The sequence below is a fragment of the Chelonoidis abingdonii genome, chromosome 7 (genome assembly GCF_003597395.2).
Source record: "Chelonoidis abingdonii isolate Lonesome George chromosome 7, CheloAbing_2.0, whole genome shotgun sequence".
Lineage (NCBI taxonomy): Eukaryota > Metazoa > Chordata > Testudines > Testudinidae > Chelonoidis > Chelonoidis abingdonii.
In genome coordinates, this window is record NC_133775.1 from 72,170,734 (window position 1) to 72,195,269 (window position 24,536).

The 24,536-nt window shown below is 50.7% G+C and overlaps 1 protein-coding gene across 2 annotated transcripts in view; it reads right to left on the bottom strand.

The window, feature by feature from the left end:
• Positions 1-799: 799 nt before the first annotated feature.
• The window catches only part of RELL2 (RELT like 2), a 60,714-nt gene continuing 36,977 nt past the window's right edge, over positions 800-24,536 (bottom strand). For both annotated transcript variants that reach the window (XM_075068045.1, XM_075068044.1), the window contains exons 7-8: positions 2,994-3,040; positions 800-987 (exon numbers count right to left, since the gene is read on the bottom strand). In XM_075068045.1, coding sequence (XP_074924146.1) covers positions 2,999-3,040 — 42 coding nt within the window. In that variant the 3' untranslated portion in view covers positions 800-987; positions 2,994-2,998. The remainder of the gene's footprint in view (positions 988-2,993; positions 3,041-24,536) is intronic.

Genomic DNA, 24,536 nt, shown 5'->3' on the forward strand with positions numbered 1-24,536 from the left:
CAGGTTGCTGTGGTGGGGCCACACACAGACAGACCCTGCCTGAGCTGCACCAGATGCCGTGCTCTGCATGGCACTTAGCTCTCCAGGCAGTGGCTGGTGCAGACACACTGCTGCTGCCACGCTGGGCTTGGCTTGTTGGGGCTGCTCACAGCAGCCGGTGCTGGTCAGTGTGTGATTCCTTGCCCTGTGCTCGGCATAGGCTGCGCTATCCCAGCTCTGGCCCCTTTGCACTCACTAGAATGGCGATTCCTAGGGGGGCACCCGGCCCTGGGCTGCTGGAGACAAGAAGGGTTATGCTTGGAATGGCAGAAGCTAGGAGAGGGCAGGGTGGTCCTCCAGGGGGTGAGCTCTGAACTCAGCACCACAAATGACTCAGAAGCACTGGGCCCTGGGTCACCCCTTGGGAGGGCATCGCTGAAGCACCGTAGCTGCGATGTGGAGCTGGGACTGGAGCCCAGTGTCTATGGCTCTGACTGTCCCTCAAGCCCCAGGGTGAAGTGCAGGGCTGAGCCGCTCTAAGTGCCCCAGCTAGGCAGGCTCACAGAGGGGGCGTCCTGCCCAGTCAGCTGGTGGAGCTGGGAAGATCTGTATAGCAGCAGGGTGCATGTTGCGGAGCTGGGCCTGCCCAGTGCACCAATGCCAGGCCCATGGGGCTGGTGGTTTCCTACCAGTGCCAGTCTGGCTGGGGAAGTGGAGGGGTTCCCCAGAGGGTCAAATGTGGGGAGTCCCAGCGCACGGGGTAGCCTGCACTCTGAGGGAGAGCTGATGGGGGCTGGGAGCTCAGGTGACTATTGCTGATGGGTATGAATCTGTTACCAAGTTGAGTCATTTGTTTAATGAAGCCGCGCGTCCATGCGTTGCTCTGGCCATGCCAAGCGCAGTTTAGCTCTTCTGGGCCAGGGCTCGCCTCTACTGTCCCCACTAGGGCCCTGTTGGCTCCTCGCGCTGAGCCCGCCTTGGGGTGGTTGTGTCTGCGTGGAAGCAGAGCTGCGAGAGGAGAGAACGAACAGAAACAGATCAGATGTTGGCTTCAGACGGACCCTTCTCTTCCCCAGGGCTGCCAGCTTGGCACTGCCACTGGCCCTTCAGAAGCTGGAGTCTCACGTGCTACTGCTCTGGCTGGTGCTGGTTAAAGCTGGCACCTGAGAAACCCCCAGAGAGGCAGGACGGTCCTGGGCCATGTCTTGCCAGTCAGTAGGGAATTCCCAGCTGTAAACCTGGATTCAAGCCCCCTCCCATCCTGGCCATTGCTCCCACCTATCCTGCTGCCTCTTGCTACTGGCACTGGGCCACCCATGCCAACCTTCATCTGGCTCCTGTCTTGCCCTTTGGTTGGCAGGGCCCCTGCTCTATCAGAGAGAACAGATGAGCAAAGCTGGGCTAGTGTCTGGCCCTTGCTGACCCATGTCCGGGTACTTCTCCCCCAGCCCCCAGGCAACACCCTTCAGGAGCCTTGACTCTTTCCCAAGAAGGCCTAGAGCCAGCTGAGCCCTCGCCTTGCAAATCACAGCAAGTTTCTGTAGGCCAGGATGTGGGGAGGAGGAATTCAATGCCCCTACCCTCATAGTTCTCCGGCCAACCTTTCTGAGTACCACAAACATCAGTACCTCTGCTGGCTCCACAGGCGCCCATGGGCAGGGTTGGGGGAAAAGGCCTAAGGGCATGGCATGCCATGCACAGCAGAGTTAGGAATCTGTGGGCACAGAGTGCCTGCAATAGGAGGAAATCTGTGGAGACAGGGATCTAGGAGAACAAGGCCCCCACAAGGGGAAAGGCCAGCAGGCACAGGGGCGCAGATCTTGAGAGGTATTTAGGCTCCTAACTTCTATGGATTTCCCATACAGTTGTGTCTCCTGGCAACAGAGGTTCCTGTCTGCTAAGTATTTTCCTTTAGCTTTGACCGTTCCATTCACCATGCTGTTATGCCCAGTGCTTGTGCTCTGCCTGGGCCCTGCCATGCACAGGCATATGCTGGGTTCCTATGCCAATACAGCTGTAAGGCAGCTCTGGGGAAGGCACATGGGAATGGTGAGGACGGGGATTGACAGTGTGAAGGCCCAGAAGCCCCTTGTCTGCCTCGGCAATCTCAGCCCAACACTCACGCTCCCCTGCTGTCACCAGCCCACCCCCCTGTGACTTAGTTCGGGATTCTTGTTCAGGACACCCCACCCCAGCTAGGCCTGGCCTGAGCCACTGAGGTGGTTTCTGCTGCGCTAATGTCATGGTTCAGGTGCCTCAACAGCAAAGAGAACACAGGGATGTTAGAGGGACAGAGACATGCAGCCCACTGCTGGCACCTCGCCTGCATCCAACCTGCACTGAGCCTCTGTCTCTATAGTGCACAGCTCTGATGGCTTCCAGCCAGAGGGATCCCAGGAACTTTGGTTATGGCTTCCTCCCATTCCCCAACACTTCACTTGCCACTGAACTGCAGCTGCTTCTGCAATGGCAGACAGCAGCCTCGCACGGGCATAGAGAATGTTGTGTCTGGCTGAAACTGCAGTGGCAGGTCTAGAGAAACAGAATGTAACTACACAAGCTGGAATTGGGCCAGGAGGATGCAGCTGATTTTCCTACTCCTTAGAAAAGTACAAGGACATCTTGAACCACCACAAGAGCGTTACATCACCCCACTTCAGCTACCTGAGGGCACTGGGGGTCAGTGCTGCCTGAGGGAGGTGTTTACCTACTGCATCAGCAGTTTCATGTCTTGCCACACCCAGGAATTCCTTGGAGCTCTCTTACACAGATGTTTGCAAGGCCAGCGCCTGCTCAGCATGTGACAGTAGTGAGACTCACAACCTGAGAGAGTGTGGCTGCCCATCAGAGTTACATCCTGCCTCATTGACACATGTCCATATACAAACATGCGCGCGCACACACACACACACACACACACACACACACACACACACACACACACACGCTCTCGCTCTCGCTCTCGCTCTCGCTCTCTGCTCTGGTCCCTGCTGCCAGTAGCTAGAAGGTGGCACTTACGTCACACAGTCACTCGTGGGTCCTGCGCTGCAGAGTTCTGCTCCTGAGGGAAAGGCAGACACAAACATGAGAGACAAGACCAGAGAGCATTTTGTAGCTCATGCTACACAAAGGAGATGGGGACTGCTGCAGGTTAGGATGGGGGACACTGGCAGAGCTGTGCAGAGGCGCCCTTGGAGTGAACAAGCTGTGTCGAGTCAGGTGCAGTGGTGGCACTGCGTGAGGACTGGTGTGATAAATTTGCCAACCAATGTACATGTAAGCAGGGTCTAAATGAATGCTTCTCTGACAGCTAGCTGGGAGGGGAAGAGACTTGGGTGTGTTTATGTAAATACAGTTTGCTCCTGCTCTGTTTACATATTCAGAAGAATACTGTGGTGTCAAACTGGTGTTGGGTACACATCACCTTAGTACTGAATGCAGGGGTAGTGAAATATGGTTACCAATGTTGTAATTGTTGTAGGAATACAGGAAAGCAGGACTGTGCATAACCTGTCCCAAAGTGGGGGGGGGGGGGGGGAGGAGGCACCCTCACTTGAAAACCTTGTGAAAGCCAGGAGTTTGAATGTCGAGGCTTGGACACAGGTGGGGCTGTACAATAGGAATGGCTGCACTGGTCAGACTAAAGGTCCATCTAGCCCAATATCTGTCTACTGATAATGGCCAATACCAGGTACCACTTCTCCCCTGCTAGCTGTCAGGGAAACATTCATTCAGACCCTGCTGAAGTACAAGGTCACCGGTGACCAGTGAGTGAAAGTGTGTAAAGTGTCACACTAACCTATTATCAGAGGGGTAGCCATGTTAGTCTGTATCCACAAAAACAACAACTAACATTTATTGGACATAGCTTTGTGTTAAAACCCCACTTCTTCAGATGCATTAACCTCTAACACACTGTTGTTGGAAAAGACACAAAAGTGACATAAAAAAACTGAAGTGCAACAAAATATCCTCTAGCACTAGGGCTATGCAAGGGTCAGGCCTGTGAACAAGCCAAGCATGGGACCGGAAATCAATAAATCAGATTGGTGTCGGGCACTAGGCCTAATTGATGAACAAAAATACTGAGAGAGGTGGCTATTCCTCCACCCCTCCTCTTTGGGGGGTCTCACAAGAAAGGCCATTTGTGTGGGGAAAGGCAGAAGAGCTGTCTGACAACAACTGCTGGCTCTGAGGAAGGAAAGGCATGAACTTTATCCTCATGGCTGCCACCCCCCCCACACACACCACACCCCATCTCCTGGGACCCTGGAATCGACCCTACACTGCTGGGCCTTTGTCCTGCTAGACTGGGCCAGTAAGAGGGACCCAGATGAAATCACCACCACACAGCCTTTCCTCCCCACTTCATGGGTGCAGGCAATGGCATAGGCAGGTTCTAAGGCAGGGGGATCAACATAAAAAGCACCCCCCCCCTTGTCTCCTCCTCTGGCCACGCCCCCCCTTGGATCCTCCTGTGGCTGCTCCACCCCCCCCCCCCCCCACCTTGGTCTCTGGCTACCTGTGGCCATGCTGTGCCCCCCCGCATCCCCCGACACCCTGCTCATTGGGTCTGCGCTTACCTGGCTGCCCAGGTGCCTCTGATGAGCTACCTCCTCCTCCCCCACAGCACCAGGGTGCCCAGCTCCTGCTGGTTCCCGCAGAGTCCGGCGCAACCTAGGAGCCACGGGCAACGGAGACCAAGCCCCGCCCACTTGCCAGGGGCAGAAGGCAGCGCCTCGCATGCCGCCCATTTACAAGGGCGGCAAACAACACCAAAGCACGTCTTTACCTTGAGGTGCCCATGCTCTGGCCGTCCAGCGCTGGTGGGAGAGCGGGAACAGGGAGGAGAGGGAGGCAGCTGCAGCTAATCCCCTGTTTGTGGCCAGGCTTCCCGCAGCAGCCATGTGGGGCGCGTTTGCCCCACATGGCACCATGCAGTGCTCCTGGCCAGGCACGGGCGGCTACACTGGAGCCCTGCAACGCACGTCTCTGGCTGCGCCCGTGGAGAGGAGCTTGGAGGGAGACTTGCTGCTCGCACACCCCCACCTGTGTGTGCACGTTAGTGCTGCTGGGGAGAGGGGGAGGAGGCTGGAGCCCTGCACGCCCTCGCCCACCCACCACAGCGGTCGCTGCAGCCCTCACTGCTGCTGGCCCCTGCACCTGCAAAGCAGCCAGTACATCCCTCTGTGGGTGGCACTGCTTGGGGGCACATTGCACCCCACCGCCCGGAGAGCTGGAGTAGCAGCAGCACCTGTGCCCAGGCAGCATCAGTGCCTCCTCCCATCCCTCACTTTCTTCTCCCACGCTCTGAGCCGGGCACCCTGCTGCAGCCCCTTCATGCCACGAAGTCGCTGACATTCTGCCTAGTGCCGGAATGTCTTGAGCTGCCGCCACAGCAGCTTCCCTCCTCCTGCCGCAGAGCCGAGCCGCACCACGCCGCACTGTGCAGGGACCCAGAGCTCCAGCAGCTCCCAGACACCCCGGTCAGGCACCGCTTTTGAAAAATGTGCTGAGGGGAAGCGGCTACTTCCCCTGCACCCCGCTAGCTATGCCACTGGCAGGTGACTCCCTCCTTCATGGAGGCTAGCCCTGCGCCCCTGCCTGTTCCGCACAAGATCCCCCCGTGACCAGAGCCCTGAGACACTCCCCACACACACACAAATTCTGTGCCCAGAGAAGCCCTGGGACAGCCAAAACCCTGAGCCTCTTCACTGCCCTCACCCTCCGCCAGAGTTCTGGGCCAGCCCTAGCCAGCCAACCAACCTGAGCCCCGGCCCGAGCAGCGTGGGCCGGCCTAGGGCCAGAGCAGCCTCAGCCGCATGGGCTGGCCCAGGGCCAGAGCAGCCCCAGCTGCGTCAGTGGGCCCGGGGCTGGAGCAGCCTCAGCCCAGCATCCTGCAGCGGCGGCTACAGCCAGGGAAGGCAGAGCCTATTATACCCACCACCTATATGCACCTTATTTCTTCACTTTCCTCTCTCTCTCGCTCTCTCTCTCCTTTTGCCTTCTGTTTAATCAAAGTCAGCCAAGGCTGGATATTTTGCAATGCTGTTGAGAGGCCGTGACCAGAAAGAAGCAGCTCAAAGCAATGCCATAAACAGCCTGATACTGGTACAAGTTTGGCAGGTCTCAGAAGTGCTGATCACGGCCTGTGTTTTTCTGGCAGTAAGTTTGCAAGTGAAAGTAAACTTCAGAGCCAGAAACTGCATTTTTCTGTCTTTGCTGGTCTTGTCTCTCCCCTTTTGTGTGTGTTTGTGTGACAGAATACACCCTTGTGTTCACACACTAGGGTACTAGGCTTTGTACAAGGTATGCCTTGTATCCTTTGAAAACTCATAATTTGCTAGTCAGTACAGTCCTGGTAAAATATGTGTGGCAACACTGTATGAGAAGTTACAAGATTCCCCTGTGTGATGTTATGAACACATGATCCAAACCGCACAGCTCTGCGCATATGGAAGCTGGCAAAGAGCGCTGTCCTAAACAAAAGAATGTGCGCTCTGCTTAATTTGCACGTAAGCAGTAAACAGACTCATCAAGCAGGGAGGGGAAACAAAGGAAGTACAAACAGGTGAAAAAACCAGCAGGGAACATCCTTCCAAATGGACTCTTTGGCTCCTGGATCTCAGCTGGAAATGTTTGCAAGAGGGGGACTGAAGCTATAAAAAGGAGGGGAAAACACCTCAAGCTACCTTCCTCCCGCCTCCTCCAATTGTATTCTCTGCACCTGAAGGGGTAAAAAAAAAAAAAAGGAAGCAGACGATAAACTCTAGGGGAGAGCTTGTGACCTACCGATGTTCAATCAGTAACACAGTTGACAACATGGGGTGAGAAAATTTGCTTTGAATCTAATGCAGTTTGTTAAGTTAGGCATCAGGAAGTATTTTATCTTTATTTATCTTTAAAATATTTCTGACTTGTATGCACTTAAATCTCTCTCTTTGTAGTTAGTAAACTTGCTTTATTGTCTGATCTAATCCAGTGTGCTCAAGCTGCAGTGCCTGGGTACCAAAATTTGGGGTAACAAGTTGTGTGTACTTTGGCTTCTCTTCGGATCGTATGAATCTTTTGCCTTTTCCTTTCAAGGAATAGTGGACTGGCTAGATTTGCATTTGCAGGAGTGCATGGGGCAGTACAGGACATGTTTCTGGGGGGGGGGGATTTAGGACTGGGAGTGTGCTGGGCTCACTCTGTGGAGTCTTTAAGGCAGGTTGGCTGCAGCACACAGAGACATGGCTGGGAGTGACTGGCAGGCTGGACTCAGTTTGTGAGCGAGCAGGCTGTGTAAAGGGCACCCCAGGTTAGAGGGTGGGGCGACCCAGCTGCTCATTAGGTTGGATTGTGCCCAGGGAGGTCACAGTTTGGCTTGGCTTGTCTTTTAGACTTTACCAATGCCAACTCCAGCCCCAGAGATTTCCCTACAATGCTCCTAAGTGGGGGTGTACACCCCCTTGAATTTCCCTAACCCCACCTCCCACCCCACCCCAGTTTTGTGAACTAGTTACATGCAGTGTTGCCAATTTAGTTATTGTTTGGAAATCTGAATTGAAATTGAAACATTAATACGCACTTTAAAAGCATATACACATATTTTATCATACACTGTACCTGAAAAAAGTATAATAGATTTGAAAAGTAAGAACATAGACTAGCTTCCTTATACAGCTATTGTTGTTTTATGACAATGTCAGTGCATTCATTTCGGTGGTGTTGGCCAACCTAATAATTTGAAATTACGTTTTTTGTAAGCAAAGTCTAAATGAGCACTCCCTGACAGCTAGTGATGAGCTGGGGCTCAGGGGAAAGGCTTCAGGACAAGATTGTATTTACATTCACACCTAATTTACCGAGGTATCCAGCAAACAGAGCTGCATTGCCAAAGTGATAGATTTTGGCTGGGGTTGGGTTACAAATCACTTGAATGCAGGGAGAAGGTAATGAACTGTTGTTGTTTTTATTGTATGACTAAAGGGCAGTAGAACTGTACTTAGCTTGTGCTGATTGAGGGCATCAAGAGAGAGGGTTGGGACAGGTGTTTTGCTTGATAGTCTGCCTGAGTCACAAGTACTATTTGACCTGCCCCTCTCCACTGTTTAAAGACAGAGCTGATGTTAAGTGATCACTACAGCTGAAATCACTCATAAGCAGGTCTAAGTGCTTAATCCTGCTGTGGGGCCAGTGTTTCTGTGGAAGAGACAGCCCAGACTGCACCAGCAGCAAGGTTCCCCCACTGAGAGCTCAGCTGAAATCACTGAGAGCTGGGTGGAACCTCAAGAGACCAACTCACAGAGGTCACAGTGGCAGGTGGCAGCAGAAGGTGAGTGCGCAGGGCCATTGGCAACAGAGTGGTGGAGTGAATGGTGGCACAATGAACAACAGTGGCCAGAGTGAACAGTGAACAGCTGAAGGAACGATCAAGGTGCCTTCTTGTTCCCCACCTCGGAGGTGAACTCCTGTGAAAGCAGGTCTGAATCGAGTCTCTCCTGACCAAGAACAACACCAGTGAGTGTTTAATGAGGCTGTTAAGAATGCTGGAGACACAACACAGTTCATGTGAACACACATGGCTGTGGCATCATACTTTCTATTTAAGCAAGAGAGACCACACACTACAAACTGGAGGCCAATGTTAAGTGCATTGTCACTTGCTCATCCTGAAGTTGAACAGTGGTTCCAAACAAGACCAGCAAATGCTCACTATCTTCCAGCAAGAAACTCAACTGACTGGCTAGAAGCATGTGGTGCAACCGTGAAAGACTCAACAGTTGAAAAAATGAAGAATTCTCTCACCACATTCAAAAAATTTGCATACATGGCTGATGAATGGGCAAGTATTAAGTCATTTTGTATATTATCTTGATGTCAGTGGTAGGCCAATAGATGCAGCCGATGTGTCTTCTATAACTCGAACATCTAGAAATGCATTTGTGACAACCCATATCTTAGAAGAGTTAAATGCTTGTCAATTGGACCCCAAACGAATGGCTGCTTGTGCATTTGATGGAGCTGCAAACTTCTCTGGAAGACATGATGGAGTACAAGCTTTGCTCAGAGAAAAGTGTAAACCTAATCTCTCCTATATACACTGCAGAGGCCATCTACTCCAACTAGTACGAGGTGCAGACTCTTCAAAAGACATTTAAAAAGCTATGCATTTAATGTCTTCATTATATTCTTTTTTCAGCAAGAATTCAAAAAGACTGAATCTCTTGGAAAATATAGAAGATGCACTGGGACTGAAGTTCAAAGTAGTCCAGCCTGGGAAAATTCTCTGGCTTTCTCATGAATGATCCTTGGCTGTTGTCTTGAAATTACTCCAGCCGTTATTACTGGCTTTGGAAAGTATCTACCAAAATGGGATGAATTTAAGTAGTTTAGGCTGATGGATTACGTTTGTTCCTACGTTCGGAGAAGACTATTGCCATTCTCTTTCTTGAAAGTCTACTATTGAAACCACTTGGGTCATTAAACAATGCCATCCAGGCATCTGCTACAACAGTAGTAGATCTTTGTCCAGCAATAGAAGCTACATTTGGACCAATCAGAGAGCTATCCATTGAAAAAGTACTGGAAGAAGCAAAGACTTCAGTCCAGAAGTTGAACTAATATTAAGAAATATTATGGTGGATAGGGACCTCAGGAGGTCATCTATCCAACCCTTTCTCATGAAGCACGACCAGTTCCCAACAAATCATCCCAGCCAGGGCTTGTTCTAGCCTGACTTAAAAACCTCACGGCAGGGATTTCCACCACCTCCTGGGTAACCATTCCAGTCCTTCACCACTCTCGGAGTGAAAAAGTTTTCCCTAATATCCACTTAAACCTCCGCCCCTGCACTTGAGACTTATTCTCTGTTCTGTCATCTGCTCACTAACTGGAAAATCTAGAATCCATCCTCTTTGCAACCCCTTTCAGGTAGTTGAAAAGCAGCTATAAACACCCCTCATTTTCTCTCTGCAGACATAGAACAATCCAGTTCCCTCACCTCTCCTCATAAGCTCATTGCTCTAGCCCCTGCTAACACTTTTTGTTGCCCGATCCCCACTGGAATCTTTTCTTAATTTTTTCCAATCATTCTTATCTGTGCCCAAACTGGACACGCTGACTCCACACAACATAGCCTATACCATGTCGAACAGAGGGAATAATCACCGTGCCCTTGATCTGCGGCAATGCCCCTGACTTGATACAGCCCTAAAATACCCATAGCCTTCTTGCAACAAGGCATCACTGTTGACTTCATATCGCAGCTTCTAAGTCCACTGTAACCCTAGATCGTTTTTGCAAAACTGCTTACCTAGCCATTCGGAAGTCCTAGTACTGTAACAATGAATGGATCCCTTCCATCCAAGTGCAGACTCTGCCACTTGTCCTTGTTGACCTTGTCAGGTTTCTTTTGGACCAGTCCTCTAATTTGTCTAGGGCCTCTGTATCCTATTCCCTACCTTCAGTTGTATCACCACTCCTCCCAGTTTAGGTGTCATCTACAAACTTCCTGAGGTAGCAGACCACCCATCCATCCGATCACTTAATGAAGAATAGAACCAAAACCAGTCACCAAGGACCGACCCTTTAGGCACCCACTTGAAACGCGGCTGCCCACTAGACATGACCGTTATCCCTACCCCATTATGATCATGACGATCTAGCAGCTTTCTATCCACTTAGAGTCAATCATCCACCCATACTTCTTTAATTGCTGGCAAGAATACTGTGGGAGACTGTATCAAAAGCTTTGCTAAAGTCAAAGAATAACACATCCACTGCTTTCCCCTCATCCACTGAGCCAGTTATCTCCTCATAGAAGGCAATTAGGTTAGTCAGGCATGACTTGCCCGTGGTGAATCCATGCTGAGAAGGCATTTATATTGAATTCTGAAGTGAAGATGACAAGAAGAGTTTAAGACAACTGAAAGTACACAGACATGATTCTTAAAAATTTATAACAGCGACTTCTAGATTCTACTCAACCTCTATGTAGCTTTTACAGATCCCTGTTCTATAAAATACTGACAGTTGAGTGGAGTGAGGCACAACCAGCAATGGGGCTGCCATGTGCTCAGGACAGAATAGAGCATTTGAACACAGAAGGAAGTAGGAATTCATCTCTTGCTACTCCTAGTCACAACAGCTACAGTTGAGTGTTCTGTTTTCATCACTGAATAGAATTTTGTGTTCTGAAAGAAGTCGGCTTCTGCCTGATCCTGTGAATGAACTAATGAGCATATCAATCAAAGGAATGGAAGTACTGGACACACGAGAAGCCACCAAAGATGAATGCATTGCATTCAAGAAGTTCATTAACAGAGTTGCAACATTATAACAAAAAATCAAGAAAGATGTAGACGTAGTGCTTCATAGAAGGTTTGAGTAGCCAACTTTAATTTGTGTGATTTTAAAAACATGAGTTAAATCTAATAAAATGGTCATGAAGCATCTTTCAGTTTTTACTATGATGCCATACAGCCCACCTTCACCCTCACGATCTCAGCCCTTATCGGCCCTGACCCCACCCTCTGTAAATTCAAACGCCTCCTCCCAGTTGCAATTCCTGGGGAAAACACTGTCCAGCCCATTTCCATGTCCTTTTTGGGGGACAAGAAAAAGGAAACTTATCACTTTAAAAGGTTGTCACATGGGGGGAGTTTCAACACCACAGCCAGATGCTGCATTTTCTGCCTTTGGCGTTCTCGTATCTCCCCTTTGGTGTGTGTTCAGCTTGTTTTCTTTTCTAGAAAGCAGGATCAGGCTTTAACAGAAGCTCTAGCTAACTTCTCTTTTCTCTGAAAGGCCAGTTATTACCATCTCTGATACCACCTAAAAGACTCCAGCAAGGGGCTCTTCCTTCTAAAGACTCTCCAGCTAAGGGGAAGGGACCCAGGGATGTGGTTACACTGACAGCCTGACTTAATACTTCACATTTCACACACTTGAACTGTTTTTCCTCCTTTGCTGAATCTTTAATAACAGGCTGTTTAAAGGGGTGTTGCTAGGGTAAGATGCAGGCTGGAGTCTCTGGGTAGCCAACCCCGACCCCTGTGTAACCCTGGTTAGTGCTGGACAGTGACTGGGTCAAATTAACACCTCTGACTCTTTGGGCCCATGAATTAACATGAGCATTGCTCTAGTTGAGAGGGCTATCGGTTGTGATGAGGAGCACTGGAAAAGCTGGGGGGGCAGGCCTGGGATAACAAATAAACGAAAGAGCTTTAACCTTCCATCAGAATCTCAGTGTTTACCAAACAGCATCTAATTAATCCTCCCAGCACCCCGGTGAGGTAGGTAAGGGACTGGGGAGTCACAGCAGTGCCTTAACCGTCTGTTTGGAGAGAGCATCTAGGCTTGACTCAAGCTCTGGCTCCTTCCCAGTGCCCCTGGGGCCTGAGGTTGTGGGCGCTTATCCACAGCAAAGCACAAGGGGAATATGACAAATGGGTGGGAGCCACATGACTGAAAACTCTCACCAGGCAGTGAACAGCCATTCAGATATTGGCGCCCTCTATTTGAAAACTGGTTTGGGCTAACATTGGCAAACTCATCTCACACGCCCCGGGGGGCCTAGCACAGAGGTCAAGCTGAATAGTTTCATTCAGTGCCTAATTTGTATAGGGCCATATTCCCCTCTCTGCAGGAAATGCTGCATGTTTGCACCCACAGATTTTCCTTTGCTCTTCCCTGAGGTCTGTGGGAGCTCCAGGCCATCTGCACAGCAGAACTGTGCCTCTGTGTTTCCCACCTCCCTGGGCACCTCCTGCCGGAGCCCCTGCACCCAGCATTCCCCTAAGAGGGCAGGGTTCTCACATGACTGTGGGTGAGCTAAGGCTGATGGGGGTCAGCAATAATCTCTCTGCTAGAGGCAGTGGGGTGCAAAAAGCACCCCTCCCCCTGGCCCCAGAACCATGCTCAACCCTACCTCTGGGGTCCCCCTAAAGAGGCATCTGTGGAGTCTAAAGAGGGGGAATGATGCAGGGGAGTGGGCACTCCCCCTCTTCCATGTCCCTTGGGGGTATGATCCTTTGTTATTTCCATATGAGGAGATCAGCTTTGCTCAAAGTTTTGTAGACCCTGAGCTGGGTGGTTGCTGCTGGATGGCATCACAGCTGAGTAGTACCTCCAGGAAAAGAAACCTCTCCCCGACTTTACAAGACCCTCAGCCTTCATCCTGCAGAGCTAGTACACTCTGTGTGTGCAGCTAGGACGTTTACAAAGCCTGCAGGCCACTTACCTGGGGCTGATCACCATGGACCCATGACAGCTTTCTCAAGGATCAAAAGCCAACAGCTGTACTGTGGGGAGGGATAGCTCAGTGGTTTGAGCATTGGCCCATTAAACCCAGAGCTGTGAGTTTAATCCTTGATGGGGCCATTAAGGGATCTGGGGACTGGTCCTGCTTTGACCAGGAGGTTGGATTAGATGACCTCCTGAGGTCACTTCCAACCCTGATATTCTATGAAAATATTAACCTGCATTGTCAGTCTCAGAATTCAAATAGTCAGTCATTAAATTTGAAGACAGAAATATCAGGGAAATCATTAAAGCTGGAATTTTCAAAGGGTCCTAAGTGAGTTAGGTGCCCAATTATTGTTGACTTGCCTTAGGAAGGACTAAAGCCAACACTGTACAAGCCCCTCCTTTCTACAGTCTTAATTATAGTGGCCACTTCTGCTTGCTCTGTAATGTAAAAATCCTTGATTCCCAGTATCTTTCATTTCAACTGCCAACCAGACATTGTGAACCTTGAGGGGAAAGATGGGGTATCATGTTCAGGTTTAGGTAGCTGTAGCAGTTTGCAGACAAAATGAAAATCTAAGAGCTGGGCACGTTAGGCCTCCTTTTAAAATCCCAGATTCCCCAAAGGCATTTAGGCTTCTAACTTCCACTGACAGCAACAGGGCCAGCTTTAGGAAGTGCGGGGCCCAATTCGAACATTTTCAGCGGGGCCCTGGCAGGGATGACTTAAAAAAAAATAGTGTTTAAAAAAAAAGCCTTTCATTTCTTCCATGTATTATTTACTTTCCATAATTATATAAATAATACAATTATATATTATGTACATTGCATCATATATGCTGTTGATTGGCTATTAATGACCGCCGTTTCACATGTGTGGGTCCCTGCCACTCCCTGGGAGTATGCCAATGTGTGGGTCCCAGCTGCTTCCTGCCTCCCTGATTGACTCAGGTGTGCAGGGTTAGTGCCCTGGGAACTGCAGGGCAGCAGTGGGCATGGGGCTGGTTGGAGGCAGGGCAGGGGCTGACTGGAGGTAGGGTCTGGCTGCAGGCAGGGCAAGGGGTGTGGGGCTGGCTGGAGACACGGGGATGTGGGGCTGGCTGGCTTCAGGCAGGGCTGCATGGGGGTGCAGCAGGGGTTGGCTGGAGACAGGGCAGGGGATGCAGGGCTGGGTGTGGGCAGGGCAGGGCAGGGCGGGCAGGGTAGAGGCTGCAGCAGAGGCAGCTGGAGCACCGGCCTTTTAAATAGCCCCCAAGCCCCCCACTACCCCAGGGCTCTGGGGGCTATTTAAAGGGCCCGGAGCTCCAGCCAGGAGAGCAGGGCTGCAGGGTAGGGCTTGCCACATTCCGGCCGGAGCTCCAGCTGGGAGAGCGGGGCTGTGGTGCAGCCGCACTCCCGCCGGTGCTTTGGTGAGGGGAGTGGGGCCATGGAAGACCCCGGAGCAGACCGCAGCTGGGGTAAGTAAAAAAAAAAAATTAAAAAGGTGCCACAGGCACGGGGCCCGATTCCCGGGAGTTGGGCGAATCAGCCTAAAGCCGGCCCTGGACAGCGAAGGAAGCTAGAAGCCAAAATACCTTTGGGGATCTGGCCCTAAGTTACTACACCTGCTTGGAGTTGTCATGGAGTCCCCGGGCAATGCTCTGGAACTGCTCCCCACCAAGCCAATCAGGACTCTGGGGAGCCTCCTCTCCCTCGGAGCAGACTGTCTCCAGGGCAAAAAGCTCACACGGCTTCACCTCCTGGGTCTCTCTTTGGAGCATTCAGCATCCTCTGCCCCTCCGTGCACTTCCACAGCGAGTCCACCCAGGAAGGGTCCTGGGGAAGCCACCGGGTCCTGCACCCCCACTTTGCAGTCAGACGTGACTCTCAGCCAGCCAGTAAAACAGAGATTTATTTGCTGACAGGAACCTGGTCTAAAACAGAGCTTGTAACTACAGATAACAGGACCCCCTTTAGTTAGGTCCATCTGGGGGGCAGTGAGCCAGACATCCATGTCTGCACTTCAGTCCTCGTCCCCAGCCAGCTCCAGACTGAAACTCTCCAGCCCCTCCTTTCTGGCCTTTGTCTCTTTCCTGGGCCAGGAGGTCATCTGATCTTTGTCTCCAACACCTTCTGTTGGCACCTTTGCAGAGGAGAAGCCCAGGCTATCAGGTGCTAGGAGACAGAGTGTCAGGCATTTATGTACACTGGCCTTTTGCTCTGTAGCAAACATACACCTTATCCCACCACCTAGATACTTAACATCTGCATAGGGGACACTGAGGCACCAACATGGTATTCAGAGAAAACATTAATAACATTCCCAGTTCGTCACAGGAGTCCTCCTCAGTATTTCAGGGCATGGAAGGAAAGCTCTAGCCTCAAGTCCCTCACACCTGAGCCTTTCCAGCTCAGAAATCCTTGCACAGCAAATGTCTAGCCAGTGTTCTTGTGTGTGGAGAGCTGTCTATGGAAGACTGTTTGTGGACGCTGTTCTAGGCATTACTACAAAACTCTGGGCATAGAAACCCTTTCCAGAGAAACATTTCACCATGGAAATCTAGCAGGTAGGACAATTCCTCACAAACCAATTGCTCTGAGAGGGATTAATAGGCCCTAAGCTTGCAACACATGAGGAAGGAAGCAGAGTCATGTTGCTGCCACCCCTGGGAGCGAAAAAGAGCCACTGTCTCCTCCTACGGTGTCTCCTCAGGGAGTGACATCATCAGTGCTTCTGTTCCTTAAGTCTCCTAACTAGTGAAATGGAGCCCTGTTGCTGCCATGTCCCAGATCTCCTGGGAGGCAACATGCAGCCCCCACTAATTCTGCTTCAGTGCCTTCCTGGGTTTCATACATGGGGAAATTCCCTACGAGTTGTCTGTACTCTTCACTATGCATTTTCCAGGACAGTTACTGCATTAAACAGTGTCAGAAAGAACCACCCACAACTCTGGGAAATGTTTAGAATCTAAATCAACTCCCTTAAAAATAAAATCAGGAAATTCTTAGACCCTTGTTGAGTCAGTAAGATGGTGGACAAGGCTGACTAGAAAAAAGCCAAAAACTAGAAAACCAAACATGAAATTCCCAAAAATAACTGAATTCAAGGCTGGGGTTAGTTCATTAGTTGACCTTTGGTCCCGCCCATCACCAGCCAGCGGGGACACCAGGATGTTGCAGACAGTGCTGACTGACTAGCAAGAACAATATCACATTGTCTATGGTTATGTGGGTTCTTTCTCCCTCTCTGAGGAAGATCTCATAGCCCAGGGCAGTGAGCAGCGTAGAGGCCAGAGGGGGCTTGTCTCTGCATGCAGGTGTGAGGCTGAGGAGCCCTCCTTTCATTCAGTCCTGCTCAGAGGTCAGCTGCAATGTGTGTCAGGAGCACAGCCATGCTAGCAGCACTGCTAGTTCTGGGTGATACATACTGCATTTGCTAAAGAGAGGTGGAGCTGCCACGTCAGCCAGCATTTCTCCCAGCACACCCCTGCAACAGGGCACATCCTGTTATCCTCCCACACTAAAATGGGGCTGTGCCTACAGGGAACAAGGTCGTTCTACAGGAGGTGGGTGCCCATAGATCCCCACCTGCATGTGACAGAAGGGGCCGGGAATGAGATGGGTTTTCTGCTACTTCCAGTCTGCACAAGAAAAGCACCAGAGATGGGGTAATAAGTTGTTGGGCTCCTAGGGGACAGTAGGGGAAGGAGGGTGATGTCTGAAGGGTGCACATGGATGGTAAGGTGAGAGAAACTCTGATTCTGAGATTGCAGTTGGAAGCAGAGTTGTGGGAGAGTGAGGCTGTCTATGTCCTTTGTGTGCATCCAAGAGGTAAGATTCAGGTTCATTAGAGCCTACCAAGGGAGATGAGTAGAGGCCAAATCTGGCCAGGATTGGCTGGGCCCAGCTCCTTAGAGATATATAAGCACCAAACTCCCATTGGAATCAGTGGAAGCTATGATCCTAAATACCTTCGTGGAGCTGGGCTATGGCCACTGACTAGATGTGTGAGAAGACCGCAGCATTGGGAGGGCTCTCCTGGAAACCAAAGTGCAGTAAAGAGGGATCCCAGGCAGATGTAGACAGCGGGTTGGGATATGCAGGCAGCGTTAAAGAAGGAACCAGGTTTTCCCATGAGGGACCAAGACTAGCCAGCCCGGGCAGATCATCACGCTGAATCCTGCCTGTGATTTCCAGGTCCCAGGTACCTGCAGCACAGAGAGGAGGAGGCGAGTGTGTGCATGTGCCTGGGCACCCAGAGGATGCAGACTCGAGTGAGAGCTGCAGAAAGAGGAAGAGGAGGCTAGAATGGCTCTACCATGACAGTGGAGGAGAAGGGGGCATGAGTGAGCTCTCCTGCCTCCTCTTAGAAAGCCTAGAGCAAGCGGTGATGTCCCCAGGGCACATGGCCCAGGGTGCATCTCCTGCACTGGATCCACATGGGGCAGGAGCCCCAGGTCACACTCCTAGAGCCACAGCCTGAACCTTGAGAGAGAGTGAGAGACTGGCCACTGCTGGAGCTGCAATGTCTGCAGGGGAGCTGGATGGGCAGAGCTCCTTGTAATGAGCAGCGGGGCAGCAGCCTCTCAGCCTCTGATCGATCCAGGCCAAACACCCTACAATATTGCCAGGGCAAGAGTTCCCTTCAGGACTGATTGGTGGGAATGGTTGCTGGAGAGTTGGGGGAGGAATTTACTGCGAAAAAGAGTTAAAAACAAACTGAAAATGAAATGACCTCCCATTGGAAGGGAGGCTTGCAAGCCATGGGGATGGGCAGGAATTAAGCTGCCATGGGCCAGGCAGAGAAATTAAGAGCAAAGAGGTAAAGCAATCACATTCCTTTTCTTATTCTGTATATAAATAGAGAGCTTTTCCAGGTTCTGAACTGCGAGACATGCACATAAACAATCATACAATGTACCCATGAACTCCTGGCCCTGTTCTCCTGCCTCTGTCTGTAGCTATCACTCATTGCAGTTTGTCCATCTAGATTGGAAGCTCTTTGGAAAAGTGCTGCTGTTCTCCTATGCATTTGTGCAGACCCAGTACAACGGGGCTACAGCAAATATTAATAAGAATAACAAGAGCAACAACAGCTTTGAATTTCCAGACAATGGCTTTGTGGGGGAAGGTCATATCTATGTCCTGGGATCGAGATGGCTCTGGAGCAGGAGGAATCGCATGAAATCAGAACATTATCTCTGTAATTGAGAGGACATGGCAGAAGGCTGAAATCCTACCTTGAGCAAGAGGCCAGATTACTTGGGGGTGAAGCAGATAGTGCTGAATGAAGGGAATAGAGGATCTGATGGAAAACCTCTCCCACCTCACAAAGCAAAGACTTTGGGTAGGCAATTTCAGCCCAGGCTGGTCAACCGGCCAGCAGCCAGGCTCAGACTCAGGGATTTGGGACTGGGTGCAGAGTCCAGCTTCACCTCTGGGACAGGAAATCCAGCAGATTAGGTAGTGGGGACTATAAAGCAGGGCAAAGAGCAGCACTTTGGCTCTGTCCTGCCCAGCTGTTGCCAGGATCCTGGGAATGAAAGGAATTAGAGGAAAGTCCTAGAGAAGCAACAGGCTCCAGTCCTGAAGCAGTGAATCCGTTGCAGACCCTGGGCTCTTGGAGCAGAACTGGCCTGGTATTTGGTATGGTATTCTGTGGCTGGCTCTCTGCCTCAGGAACAGTGCTGGTTACTGACTCCTCCTCCTTGTGATGGGCAGCTTCCTGCCAAGGCTGTTCTGTCTCTGGAGGAAGGAGAGCTGTCGGTGCAATGTGATTAACACACCAGCACCAAAACATGGCAGCCCTCTGAGCCAGAGGTCACAGATAGGCTTCACCCTGCTGGCCGCTATAGCACAAAGCAGTATTATATTTTTCTCTAGCTGCTAGAAATAGATGCCTTTTGGACAAGGCAGGGATGACTGGCAGCCTCGATAGACTGTTCTCAGTTCCAGGTTATTAGGTGAAGTTTGGTCATGTGTGTCCAGAGGCACTGGATTGTGACCTTACTTTGGTGATCTAGTCTAATCCTGAAGTATTGTCGCCAGCACAGCAGATGGCAGAGATGGGTTGACAGGGCACTTTTGCAAGCATGCTCCCCCTTGATCTTCAGAGATCACAGCTTTAACCGCATTCACAGCCTGTTCAGGCAGTTGGTCTAATACTAGAGCCCTGAAGCCATATTTTAGCTAGTTTAAAGTCTGCATTTGCAAAATGTTGCCAAATATGTCCTCCTAGGAGATCTTCCCACACTGTTTCTTTATCTCTTGGGGTCATCTGGGAAGGGTTGGATTATCTTGACCTCTCCTGAGCTGCAGATACACCTAGAGGACTAGAGACTGAATGGGTCTGGAAGTAGCTAAGACCCAATAACAGCAATCAGCAACCTTAGTTGTAGGGGGCATGGAGGCTGCCAGGCTGCTATGTCTGAAGAAAGTCTACAAGAGAGTGCGATGACCCCAGATCCAGGGCTTCAACCAGGGTGTGAGAGCTCTTGGAAGCTGATGATGTAACCTGATGGGATGGCTGATGGTTCACTTGTTTGTTTAGATTTATCAGACCACAAGAGCAGCCTGTTTCACCCTCCAGGTGCTCCTGACAACTGATTTAATAGATTATAGATTTTCAGAAAGCCTTTGACAAAGTCCCTCACCAAAGGCTCTTATGCAAAGTAAGCTGCCACGGGATAAGAGGGAAGGTTCTCTCATAGATTGGTAACTGGTTAAAAGATAGGAAACAAAGGGTAGGTATAAATGGTCAGTTTTCTGAATGGAGAGAGGTAAATAGTGGTCCCCCCAGGGGTCTGTTCTAGGACCAGTCCTATTCAATATATTCATAAATGATCCAGAAAAAGGGGTAAACAGTGAGGTGGCAAAATTTGCAGATGAAACAAAATTACTAAAGATAATTAAGACCCAGGCAGACTGTGTAGAGCTACAAAAGAATCTCTCAAAACTGGGTGATGGGGCAACAAAATGGCAGATTAAATTTAACATTGATAAATGCAAAGTAATGCACATTGGAAAGCATAATCCAAACTATACCTATAAAATCGAAATTAGCTGTTACCACTGAAAGATATCTTGGAGCCGTTGTGGATAGTTCTCTGAAAACATCCACTCAATGTGCAGTGGCAGTCAAAAAAGCAAACAGAATGCTGAGAATAATTAAGAAAGAGGGAGGTTATAGGACAGAAAATATCATGTTGCCTCTATAAATCTATGGTATGCCCACATCTTGAATACTGTGTGCAGATGTGATCACCCCATCTCAAAAAAGTTATACTGGAAATGGAAAAGGATCAGAAAATGGCAACAAAAATGTTGGGGTATGGAACGGCTTCTGTATGAGGAGAGATTAATAAGACTGGGACATTTCAGCTTGGAAAAGAGATGGCTAAGGGGAGATATGGTTGAGGTCTATAAAATCATGACTGGTGTACAGAAAGTAGATAAGGAAGTGTTGTTTACTACTTCTCATAACACAAGAACTAGGGGTCACCAAATGAAATTAATAGGCAGCTGGTTTAAAACAAATAAAAGGAAGTATTTCTTCACACAATGCACAGTCAACCTGTGGAACTCCTTGCCAGAGGATGTTGTGAAGGCTAAGACCATATTAGTCAGGATGGGCAGGAATGGTGTCCCTAGCCTCTGTTTTCCAAAAGCTGGGAATGAGCGACAGGGGATGGATCACTTGATCATTACCTGTTCTGTTCATTCCCTCTGGGGCACCTGGTACTGGCCACTGTCGGAAGACAGGATGCTGGGCTAGATGGACCTTTGGTCTGACCCAGTAGGGCCATTCTTATGTTCACAATCATTATACACAGGGAGATAACAGTGAAGTATAATGGCTAAAGAAACGGTATAGTACTAATGAAAAAGAGCTACCTGCCCCCTCCTGAGCAGCACCCTTGAAAGCTAACGAGAGGAGTCCAGCAGCATGCCCTGAAGATCAACAGAGTGAGGCTAGCATGGACCAGCGGGGAAATGCTTCCCCAAGGAAAGGGCCCTTACCAGAACATCTTGTCCCATAGACACCTGAAGATCAGAAGGCAGTCGTGAGCCCTCTGGAGCAGGGCACTGGGGGGTCTCTTTGCTTCCCAGTCGTCCCAAGACAATGAGGGCTAAGGAGAAGACAAATGTTGGGAATACTGATAGAAGGCATCTTGTAAAAGGAGATGACGTGGGACTCCCTAGCCCTTCTGGCAGAGCAGCGGCTGGCTTCCTAGGTCTCGGGCGACTGAGCCCACATAATCCAAAAGGACCAAGTGGTAGCGTCCCCTAAGGGCAAGGTGGATTCATCCCCAGAAGAATCCACAAACCAGGGGAATATTCAAGCTGAAGCACGTAGGTAGGCCATAAGGACAAGTGCTCCTGGAGTGCAACTTGGGCACCATCCTGTTGAGGTCATCAACAGCCACAGGACTGACCCCTTCAGGATGCGATATGGAAAGATACAAACAAAGGAAGCAGGGAAAAGTTCCCAGCTCACAGCAGTAAAAGTCAATAACACAGCCTACAGAAACCATGGCTCAGGCAGGACTGGTACAGAGGGAACCAGATCTGTGACCGGGATCTCAATCAAAGTAACAGATGGTGCCAAAATAACTGACAACCTAGACTGACTGTCCCACTGCTCAGAATCCCTAACCAAAATACTGAGCACCAGAGAAGAGAGGTTGATGCATGCAATGCTAAAAGGCTTCTCACCGAGGCAATTGAGCCCAGGGCAGCCATCACCAGCTCTGGCCCAATGCAGGAGAGACCCTTGGGTCTGTGGCTCCAGAGGCAGGCCCTCATCATTCTGGGCAGCAAAGCTGGTATAGTGCCATGCAGTCATGATGTCAAGACAAGGTGTGTGACTCATGGCTGGGCTCCTCCTTCTTCCTAAGCTTGGAGGATGAAACATCTGAGCCCTCCCAGAACTGGTGCCTGGCACATGGACTCTTCATTCAAGTCAGTGAGTGCTTGTGGTGGAGTCGGCCTCTTCCTACTCTTGTTGCTAGATTCTGGGAACATGACAAAAAGGCCAGAGCGTTCCTTGCAGGCTCTTCAGATTGACTTTCAGACCTGATGCTTAGTGTCTGGGATGACATCACTGAGTGCTGGCTATTGCATTTAACCCAGGCCGAGAACCCATCTGGCTGCCTCTTCCTGATTCAATGGGCCAGAGTGTGGGTGGTGACTCCCCTGGACAGTTGGAACTAGGAAGAGTTGCGCCATCCCAGCAGCTGGAGCTCAGGGCGACTCTTTTGAGCTCTGTATGTGCATTAGGTAAAAGCATGGAACAAAGAGCTCAGCTGGGAACGTGTCCCTCCCCTAGGCAGAGAAGACATTGATCGTGCACCTCTGTCATGGCTCTGGCACCATCACAGAAAGGACACGGCTTGAGGCCAGAGGACTTGGCCTCAGTTAGAAAGGAAAGGCCTGAAAACACGAAGAAAAAACAATGGCCCAATGGGTCCCAAAAGTGTGTAAAATGCCTGCCCCTAACACTAACTCCTCCAGCCACATGGGAGGATTCCCAAAGTGTTTGCCTAATGTGGCTTCCACTGGACTCAGGGAAGAGTTAGGTTAGTGGGGAGCCCTGCTGAAAATCCCACTCTACAATTAAAATGCTGGCTCTGTCCTGAAAGGGCCCAACCGGGCAGCAGTGCACACCGCTGAGCTCCTGCTCACAGCCTACAGTAGCTGTGCATGAGGCTGGGGGCTCTGACCCCGCAATGCTTGGTGATGCCATAGCAGTTGGGTTGTGCAGCCTCAGTGCAGACTGCCCTCCAGAAGGCTTGGGGCAGTGGGGGAGCGAGTTGTCACTAGAAAGCAGACCCACGCAGGCAGTGCTCAGGAACAGAGGGGTAGCTTTCACAATCTCCTCTGCCCTCTCCTAGCCTGCCTGCCTGGTGGGGCCTGTGGGCATCAGTGATGGGTGTTTGCCTGGATAGGACCATGGCATCAGCACACGGAAATACTAACAGATGATCACACAGGGTCCCCAGAGGCCGAAGGTTGTCACCAGCAATGGGGGCATTTCCTTGGTGGGCCGGTTTCTCACTGGGGAGGAGGCTCCTGGGATCTCATTGGGAGAATGTTTTAGTGAATATTAAATGCTCTATTAGCCATCAGAGGTGTGGGCTGCGCATGGCCCCAGGACAGCCTGTCACAGCTGTGTTACCTAGCAGCTCTGTGTTCTTGGGGAATCAGGGAGCAGTACCCAGCCTGTCTGACTCAAGAAAGACACTCTCCTCCCTTATAAGTGGTTTCTTTTTAAAATCTAGCAAGCAGTCTGATAATTAAGCTAGTCGCTTCCCTCTCTCTTTCTCCCCCCCCAACTCCCCCAAGAGTGTGTTTTGGTTTCCTCATTTGCTATGCAGCAACACTCCTTGTACCTAAGCTAAAAGATCCCTGCAGTGCCCAAAAATCCTGTGGGGTTTACTAATCATGTGGGTTACTACCAGAACAATTGTAACATGAAAGTGGGGACAGAGACGTACTGAACCTGGGACATATGAGGGTGTAAGCTTGGAAGTGCTGCTCGACCCAGCCTGCTCAGGTGTGCTCTATTCCAGTGCGGTACCAATGGCATATCAGGGTGACAGCTTGGAGGTGCTGTTCGACCCAGCCTACTGAGTCCAAGGGCCTATGAGGGTGACAGCTTGGGAGTGCTGATAAACCTGGTCCTCTCAGACACGCTCTGTTAGAGTGTGTGTGTGTGTGTGTGTTTGTCTGACTCTGGGGCTGGAAGAACCCAGCCCTCGGGATCCTAGGTCCTGCAGGCTAGCTCCATTGGAGGAACTTGCAGCAGGGAGAAGTAGACCTCCGTATGAGAACACAAGTGACACAAGCAATACATTGATAGAAGTATAGAAACACCCCCACCCCCACCCCCAAACAGTAACTGTAATAAATGAGTATACCCAGGGCCGGTGCAACCACTAGGCAAACTAGGCGGCCGCCTATGGTGCCTAGTGGTTGAGGGTGCCTAAAAGCCCACTCAGGCAAGGAGGTGGAGTGGAGGTGAGCTGGGGCGGGGGGGCATGGGAAGGGCCACCCGCAGTAACAGGTGGGGGGTGTGCACAGAGGAACCACTCCCCGCACCAGATCACCTCCACTCTGCTGAGCACACAGCCCCCACTCTAATTCTCCAATCGGCTCCGCAAGCCTGGGAGGGGAGGAGAATTAGAGTGACACCGGCATGCTCAGTGGAGGAGGTGGAGCGGTGGTGAGCTGGGGTGGGCTCCCTGGGCAGGGTTAGCTGCTGGGGGGGGCCTCCCTGGGCGGGGTTAGCTGCAGAGTGGTGGGGAGCTCAGGAAGGGTTCATTTGTCTTGTTAAAAGTGGTAAGCAT